Genomic DNA, 9,737 nt, shown 5'->3' on the forward strand with positions numbered 1-9,737 from the left:
CTATCTGGACAGCAGAGAGAAAGTCTCTCTACCAGGAGGAGACTCTCCCTCCTCCAGAGAACACAGAGACACTGAGGAACCAGACCTGGACCTGAACCCAAACCCAAACCCAGGATAAAGAGGTTCAGTGAATGTGGTGTTGAAGGTGTGGAGGTGGATCAGTGTGTCAGAGGAGACTCTGTAGAAGGACAGAGAGCCAGCAGGATAGTCCACATAAACTGCTACTCTACCAGAGGAGGAGGAGGTGGAAGAGGTGATGGATGTTGCTGTCTTATTGTGATAGACAGAGTAATCACCATTAAAACACTCCAGACTCCAGGACTGATCATTCATTCCAAACAAAGAGTCTTTACTTTCTCCTCTCCTTCTGATTTCTCTGTAACTCACTGATATAGAAACTCCTCCTCTCCACTCGACCTCCCAGTAACAGCGACCAGTCAGACCAGTTCTACACAGCAGCTGTGGCCAGTAGTCAAATCTGTCTGGATGATCAGAATATGACTGATCCTGCTCCACACATGTCACCTTCCTGTTGTTGTCAGACAGCTTGAGGTCTGTGTTTACTGTGTTTGTGTCGAGTGTGAGTTCACAGGAATCTGATGGAGAGAACAAGACACAATACAGCTGCAGTTATTAATCTATCATCTGTTCATCTAGTGACACTTTGATGATGACATCAGAGATGTGAATGAGTGATGTCACAGTCTGAAGATGGTTGAATGTTTTCATGAATCAAATTCAAAGCACACTTACACTTCCTCAGACCTGGTCTGAACCATCGGACTCCAGCAGGCTCCACCCTGAAAGAAGGAGAGGTGGACACATGAACATGACATCACTCTCATGCACAGAGCTTTGTTATTCATGTTCACATGGACATGACATCACTCTCATGCACAGAGCTTTGTGATTCATGTTCACATGGACCACTTATTATTCATCAGCTCATATTCTGTTACTTCATGGAGCTTCTTCTGATTGGCCCATGACGACAGTTCATCATGTTCACTTATTCGTGATATATTATTATCAGTATTATATTGACAATCATCCTTCATTTCAGACTCAGTTTCCTCTACCAGTCAGTCAGTACATCAGATGTTTAAACCTGCATCAGTTTATTCTTTGTCCACTTGTTCAGTGAAAACAAGCTGTAAACACAACATCTGACATATCATCAGTTTATGAAGTAGTTGTGTCTGACATGATATCAACGAGCTGCTTCCACATCCAGCAGTTCCACATCAACATGATGATTCATCAGGACTCAGTTTGTGTTTCCTGATGAATGTAAGTCCACTAGTTTCTCTCTCTTAGCTCTGTGTTTGGTGTCATCCACCTCCTGAGGGAAACATCTGTCTCTTTAGCTGCTAAATGCTCCACTATGTTCACCAGCTGGTCCCTAACTGAATCTGTCTGCTGTTCGCTGCTGAGCAGGTAGTGAACAGTGGCTTCATCACAGCTTGTTGGAAGAACAGCTGCTGCTGGAAACACAGACTGAACCAAACAGGAAATGAGGTGCAGAACCAAAACTAGGAGCTAAAAGAGGCTGAAAAGCTCTGTAGCACTGCCGAGATGGAGACGATTCTCTGTGGGTTCATCACCACCACACGGCTCTTCGCCATTACACTGGATCAGTCAGCTGATCAGTTGTCCATATAGAATCTTTGATTGTTGGATGTTTTGGTCCTGATAAGTGTGGAGATATTTTATATCTCCTGTATATACATGTTAGGATTAATAACATTGCATGTAAATGTGGTGGCGAGGGCGTGGTTGGGCTCAGCTGCAGAGGGGAGTGGTTCAGGGGACAGTGCCGGGAAGAGGCCTAATTGGCCTCAGCTGGAACTGATTGGGTCCCTCCCTTACATGAACTACAGTAGCGACGAAAGGGTTCAGAAAGGAGCCGAAGACACAGTTTGCAAGACCTGCAGAAGGAGACAACAAGCGCACGGACGAGGCCACAAGTGTGCTGGTGTCATTGTGCGAGGGGAGACTCACATTGGTAATGGGAGCATGTTACAGTAATATTATAGCAGCTTATGAGAAGTCTCACCACAACTTATTAGTATATCTGTACAGCTTTGTTGTATAATTACACACTCATTTACAGAACTCTGTGTGACCGGACGCATTCTGGTTGAACAGGTGTATCTGGTTGACCCAGTAGGGTCAACTCTTATCTTTTCAGGGACATATATTTTGCATGCCTATTTTCTGACCATCTCCATATATGGACTTATGTCTAGCATACCTGTGTTAAGCATCTCTCACTGGAATGTAAATAGCTGACCACTAGGTTCAGACCTAATTAAGCTGGTTAACATACACAAATGGACATAAAGATGACACCCATGTATATCCCACCCCCACTTCTATGTGACGAGAGGGTATAAGGGTCTTGTGTTTTCCTCAGAGAGTTGAAGAAATTCTGCAGTCCAGCAAACTGCTGTCCTTCCCATGATTCAGGTCCAATAAATAATTCTGATCAATTGATCTTCGACTCCAACCTCATCTGTGACCAGTCTGTTCAAAGAAAATCAACGACTACAATTTGGCGATGAGGATGGGATGCAAAGCGTCAGAAAACTGTAATCCTTAAAATCTCTATTATTTGGAAGATTTTTGTGTCAGGTACGATTGTTGACCGAATACTGCATCAATAAGAATATATTATATCCAGATGGTAAATCAAAGGTCAAATCAAATTGTTGGACTATTTTAGGTCTGCCTGCCTGACAGAAAGAAAAATATATATTCATATGTCAGGGTCATATTAACCAGACTGACAGTGTGACAGAACAGGTGTCCAGCTCTACCTCCTCTATCAGACTGATGGTCTGTGACTGCAGAAGGCCTCTTCATACCTGAGAGTCTCCAGTCTCCAGTGTGGAGCCTTCAGTCCAGCAGACAGCAGCTTCACTCCTGCGTCTCCTGGATGATTGTAGCTCAAGTCCAGCTCTCTCAGATGGGAGGGGTTGGAGCTCAGAGCTGAGGCCAGAGAAGCACAGCCTTCCTCTGAGAGGTTACAGCTACTCAGTCTGTACAAGACAATTAACAACAATAAAATAACATTTGTTTTAAAATGAAAATCTCTTTGATAATGAATCTGGACAAAAGTATAATAAAAAGAACAAAGATATTTTTTTTCTGGTTCAATAGTTCTAGTTTATTTTCTGGTGTAAAAGTGGTTTATGAAATCTGAAATCCTGATGAACAAACTCATAGATTTAGAAAGAGAGAGTCTGTTTTCACTGAATGGAGCTGATTGTTTCGAGACACATTTAATCATTTCAGACAAACTACTTTGATCTGACCTGAGAGTCTCCAGTCTCCAGTGTGGACTCTCCAGTGCAGCAGACAGCAGCTTCACTCCTGAATCCTGCAGGTTGTTGTTACTCAGGTCCAGCTCTCTCAGACTAGAGGACTGGGAGCTGAGGACTGAGGACAGAGCTTCACAGCTTCTCTCTGAGAGGTTACAGTTACTCAGACTGAAGAGACAATGATATAGAAAAGATAATGAATAAGTGGAAAAGATAGCAGCGTATTTAAGTTATGATCTATGAATCTAACTCTCTCTGTACTTACAAAACTTTGTTGGAGGCTTTTACCACTGGCAGCAGCCTCAGAAGAGCCTCCTCTGAAGCAGAGTATTTCTTCAGGTCAAACACCTCCAGATCTTCTCCTGATGACAGTAAGATGAAGGCCAGAGCTGACCACTGAGCAGGAGACAGTTCATCTGTGGAGAGACGTCCTGAACTCAGGGACTGTTGGATCTCCTCCACTAGAGAACCATCATTCAGTTCATTCAGACAGTGGAACAGATTGATGCTTTTCTCTGGAGACACATCTTCATTGATCTTCTTCTTGATGTACTGAACTGTTTCCTGATTGGTCTGTGAGCTACTTCCTGTCTGTGTCAGCAGACCTCGTAGGAGAGTCTGATTGGTCTTCAGTGAAAGACCCAGGAGGAAGCGGAGGAACAAGTCCAGGTGTCCATTTGGACTCTGTAAGGCCTTGTCCACAGCACTCTGGTAGAGATGTCTTGGTTTGGGTTTGCCTCTAAAGACTTTAGACCAATGGGAGGTTGTTTGTTCTTCTGCCAGCAGGTTGACACCAGAGTTGATGAAGGTCAGATGGACATGAAGAGCAGCCAGAAACTCCTGAACACTCAGATGGACGAAGCAGAACACCTTGTCCTGGTACAGTCCTCTCTCCTCTCTAAAGATCTGTGTGAACACTCCTGAGTACACTGAGGCTGCTCCGATATCGATCCCACACTCTGTCAGGTCGGATTCATAGAAGATCAGGTTCCCTTTCTGCAGCTGATCAAAAGCCAGTTTTCCCAGAGACTCAGTCATCTTCCTGTTCTCTGGACTCCAGTGTGGATCTGTCTCAGCTCCTCCATCATACTTGACCTTCTTCACTTTGGCCTGAACCACCAGGAAGTGGATGTACATCTCAGTCAGGGTCTTGGGCAGCTGTCCTCCCTTTGAGGTCTTCAACACGTCCTCCAGAACGGTAGCGGTAATCCAGCAGAAGACTGGGATGTGGCACATGATGTGGAGGCTTCGTGAGGTCTTGATGTGGGGGATGATCCTGCTGGCCTGCTCCTCATCACTGAACCTCTTCCTGAAGTAGTCCTCCTTCTGTGGGTCAGTGAACCCTCTGACCTCTGTCACCAAGCCAACACAGTCAGGAGGGATCTGATTGGCTGCTGCAGGTCGTGTGGTTATCCAGAGGCGAGCAGAGGGAAGCAGTTTCCCCCTGATGAGGTTTGTCAGCAGCACATCCACTGAGGTGGACTCTGTGACATCAGTCAGGACCTCATTGTTGTGGAAGTCCAGAGGAAGTCGACACTCATCCAGACCATCAAAGATGAACACAACCGGGAACTCTTCAAACCTGCAGATTCCTGCTTCTTTGGTTTCAGTGAAGAAGTGATGAACAAGTTCCACCAAGCTGAACTTCTTCTCTTTCTGCACATTCAGCTCTCTGAACGTGAATGGAAACGTGAACTGGATGTCCTGGTTGGCTTTGTCTTCAGCCCAGTCCAGAGTGAACTTCTGTGTTAAGACTGTTTTCCCGATGCCAGCCACTCCCTTTGTCATCACTGTTCTGATTGGTTCCTCTCCTCCAGGTGAGGCTTTAAAGAGGTCTTCTTGTCTGATGGTGGTTTCTGGTCTGTGTGGTTTCCTGGATGCTGTTTCAATCTGTCTGACCTCATGTTCATCATTGACCTCTGCAGTCCCTCCCTCTGTGATGTAGAGCTCTGTGTAGATCTGGTTCAGTAGGGTTGGGTTTCCTGCTTTAGCGATCCCCTCAAACACACACTGGAACCTCTTCTTCAGGTTAGATTTGAGTTCACGTTGACAAACTGCAGCAAGAAGTCCTGAATGAACACACAACAAGAAGATCAACTAGAAAATTTCACAAGAAATTTTGAAAGTGTGGCTACTACTGCCGTAAGACGTCGCAATATATATACATTACCGGTAGTGAGATGTTTATTGAGGTACATTATATACATATATATATATATATATATATATATATATATATATATATATATATATATATGGATTTTATGAGAAAACAACCTTTCAAACTATTGTATTTGACAGACAACCGTGAATCCCATCGCGAAAATAACATAATCATGAGAAGCACAAGACTTCTGAGAACGTTTCCGTCTACTTAAATATTTGTAAGGATTTAGAAATGAGAGCGTAACTTCAGTTTATAAAGTGCTCACGTTTCCATCATGAGAGAAAATTGTGGTCTGATTTATCATGGAGGTTGATGGAGCAGTTGGACTTTATGTCGCTTTCAGGCTTGCTGACAAAAAAGTATAAGTTTGTTGGATTCCACGACGCATGTGAACCACAAACACAATATTTCCAACGTTTTCATATAGAAATTATGCCTCAAAAGTAAATATTGTGCAGTGAATGGCAAAATACAAATAAGGGGTTTAGTACAAAGCTCCTCCTGCTCTAGCGATGACATCACCACTCTAACCTGCCATACAAACCCATTGTAAACTCTGAAATGGTTCCCACATTTTCCTAAACTTGAACAATAATTACATAAAAACTGTGCTAGCTATTAAAAAATGCCCAATTGGGCAAATAAACTCCAGACTTTTGTCAACGCTTTAAACTTTAAATCATTTCTCTACGATAAATGGCGAGTCATTGTGGGCACAAAGATGAATGTTTTTTTGCTCTCTTCAGTCCAAAACCCCAGTCAAGTGAATGGAACAATTTCTCGCCGTTTTTCGCACTTTTCGGGAAAATGGCCAGTCGAATCTCTTAAAAAAGTCATTCCAGGCGATTCCCGATCAGGCCGCACGTTTTGATGTATTTTGACGCATGTGCGGGCAACGCCGCAGGAGGAGATATGGTCCAAAGTTTTGTGGAATTAGAAGAAATATAGGCTATAATAAGCCCGCAGGAGAACATGAAGTGCGCTTGCTGCAGGGGTCTATGGCCCCTTAAAGCTGAGCCACACTTAATAAGCCCGAGGAAGAACATGAAGTGCGCTTGCTGCAGGGGTATATGACCCCTTGCAGTTGAGCAACACTTAAAAATAATAAGTTGAATAAAGAAGTAGATAACAATAGTTGGACTGCTGAAGCATTCCAACTAATAAGCCCGCAGGAGAACATGAAGGGCGCTTGCTGCAGGGGTCTATGACCCCTGCGGCTGAGCCACACTTAATAAGCCTGCAGGAGAACATGAAGTGCGCTTGCTGCAGGGGTCTATGACCCCTTGCAGCTGAGCCACACTTAATGAGTCAAAGAATATATTTCAACATGTCATTTCCTCAAAGAATGAGTCTATGACTACATTCTGATCCATCTCCTGAGACATTAGTAAACGTCCTCTTTATCCAGCATGTTAAATCTTTAGAGAAATCCTCTTACTGCTCTGCAGACAGTCAGCCAGCTCCTCCTGCTTCATGCTCCTCAGGAAGTGAAGTGAGATCTTCTGAAAGGCCTCTCTGCTGCTCCTCCTCCTCTGCTCTTCATCCTCTCCGTCCAACACCTCCTCATCCTCTCTCTGAGTCTCTAAGCATTCTGGGTAATCTGAACTCACAACCTTCTGGATCTTCTTCAGTTCGTCCTTCACAAAAGTGAGGATGTTCTCCTCCAGCAGCTGGAACAGAATATTATATGAATGACAAACTAAAACCATGGAAGCAAACATCATATCCATGTTGTACAGACTGACAACCCACTGGTCTAAAGAGTGCAGCATGGAGATGATGTGAACAGAATAGATGTAAAAGTAGTTGTACATGTACAGACCATAAATATGGAGTCCAGGTGTGTTTGATGCTGCTGGGCAGACGGACCTCTGGGAACCTCTGAGCTCTCCTGGTCCTCTCTGTGGAGGAGTCATGAACAATCAGCTCACATTGTGTTTGCTCCACAGACTGTTTATTGTTCATGATATTAAAACACAAATACAACAATTAGTTAAAGATGTTGTGTCCTGTCATGATTAATCAATTTATAAACCATATGTTAAAGACTGGAGAATCTACAGTCTTAAACATCTACAGTGTAGATGAAGGATGGCCATCCGTGTGACAGTTAGTCATCTGTTTTAACTCACTCTGGGTCATAATAACGGCGTCCATCTTTGAAGATATCCAGACCGTCTTTAGGCCAAACACTCTTCATGGACACACAGCTGGGTTCAGGAGACTTTTCTCTCTGCTGCTGTGAACTGATAGAAACACCGAGATATCATCATCATCATCATCATCATTACCATCATCATTCAATCATAAAGAACCAGCTCACATTGTATGTCCATTGTGGCATCGCAAGCGTCATCTACCATATGGTGTAAAAGCACAGAGTTTTACCTGAGTGACCTTCTGATCTCATCATTATCTTCGTCACTTTGTTTTCATCATCATTATTGAAATCCTTACCTTTGATCAACAGAATGGCGTCCAGTTTCGAAGACAATAGGATGTATCTTAGACCGGCCACTCTTCATGGACACACAGCGGGGTTTAAGTTCCAGTCCAGGCTCAGGTTTAGGTTCCGGTCCAGGTTCAGGTTCAGGACAGTCTGGTCTCTGATGGATCCTGGTCACACATGTAGAACCAGAGTCAGTGAGTCAAAGACTTTGTGACATGAGAAGAGTCATGGACAGTTAGAAATGATCCTCTCACCTCTGAGCTCTGGTCTGGCTGTCATGGTCCCCACACAGACTGGTTTTATAGGGAGGGACTTCCTCCTCTCGGTCCTCACACTGACTCATAGCAGAGTCCACACCTTCACACCAACACCACCACCTGCTGGAGAGCTCACACATTAGTTATCTTCATCATGACAATCAGCTCATTCACCTCAATACTAAATAACCTCAAGGTTAAACTGAATTGAATTGGGGACCCCATTATCCAACTTGTGTTGCCATCTAAATTCAGGGAGTCTGCATGGAAAGTGGCTCATGATAAATCCTTCCCCTCCACGTCAGTAAGAGTTCTGGGCCCTAAAGAACTCTCTCTCTATAAAACTAATATAACTAATATCGTTCCTTCATCAATGAGGAAGGGAGCTGCCTTTTTTGTCCGTGGGAGTGGCCAGCTTATCCAGTGAAGTTCAGTAAGCCTGCCTGGGAGCAGGTTTTAATTTTTGGATGTGTTGCTAGGGGGATTTATCTAAGCTTGCTTCGAGAAACCGAGAAAGCCTGACCTACGTCATCTTATCCTGACAATTAGCCCGCTAACTCAGTAAGCCAGGTACAAGAAATAGGGCCCAGACACACCCCAGATCAGACTGAACTCCTCTTCTTCATCACAGTTTCACCATTCATAGCAACACTTCATCTGGACTTCAACATTCAAACTAACAGCAGCTTCTCTCTGTCTGCTCACACAGGTGGCCATCTTGTTTCCCAGCTGACGTGTGTGTTTGAAAACAGCTGTAAACAGTCACACGTTCACAACAATCAATAACGTAATTTTTAACCAATCACAGCTCCACTTACTGAACGTTTAGCCATGGACTTCATCAGAGTGCAGCTCTCTTCTGTCCTCAGCAGGTCTGTGGAGAAAAGGAGCTTTGTGCTTCACTTCAACTTCAACTTGCATCAGACGAAGTGAAGTGACGCAGCTTCTTATCCTTCACCAGAGAGAGTTCCTAACGTCACTATCAGAGTATGCAGTCTGACTGGTTTACTGAGTCTCAGTCTGAGCTGCGTTCACAGGATCAAATGTCATTGTGCACAGAAACCTCCTCACAGCTCCAACAAGAGTCTTTCAGGATCAAATCCAGCATCTGTGGACAAATCATTTGTCATCATCAACTTGTAAAGAGTGTCTTTGACAACAGACTGGACTCTGTAGTGGAGACCAGATGTTCAGAGGATCCATGCTGCCCCTCTTTGTCACCTTGTGTTCTTGTACATGTAGACTAGTAGGGACCAGATGATCAAGCAGAAACCTTTGCAGCAAATGTTGTGTAGAGTTGATCTTGAATAAATACATTCACTAAGACAACAGAGTCTGAACTGACAGTGTTTTATTCTTCACTCCACTTTGTTGGTCTGGTTGAACCTGTTGGGGCGGGACAACTTACCCACGTATGAGTCTTAGGCTGCGTTCCAGATCCTTTACTCTTTCTGTTTACTTCCAGGACATACTGCAGCTTTTTGCATTTAATGAGAACATACGACTTCCTCATAACATGGCATCTTGAACTTTGACCCTCT

General features: G+C 44.0%; 1 protein-coding gene across 1 annotated transcript; it reads right to left on the reverse strand.

Annotated features, from left to right (window-relative positions):
• Positions 1 to 8,018, reverse strand: LOC306741719 (protein NLRC3-like; the record flags this gene model as incomplete). The annotated part of the gene is made up of 9 exons (XM_079224034.1): positions 7,948 to 8,018; positions 7,623 to 7,736; positions 7,313 to 7,391; positions 6,929 to 7,160; positions 3,589 to 5,392; positions 3,318 to 3,491; positions 2,868 to 3,041; positions 754 to 800; positions 1 to 596 (listed from the first exon to the last, which is right to left on the reverse strand). Exons 1-9 carry the CDS (start codon positions 8,013 to 8,015, stop codon positions 1 to 3), a joined length of 3,288 nt encoding a protein of 1,095 aa, XP_079080160.1. The 5' UTR covers positions 8,016 to 8,018.
• Positions 8,019 to 9,737: the final 1,719 nt, after the last annotated feature.

The sequence above is a fragment of the Taurulus bubalis genome (assembly GCF_910589615.1).
Source record: "Taurulus bubalis genome assembly, chromosome: 9".
Classification (NCBI taxonomy): Eukaryota; Metazoa; Chordata; class Actinopteri; order Perciformes; family Cottidae; genus Taurulus; species Taurulus bubalis.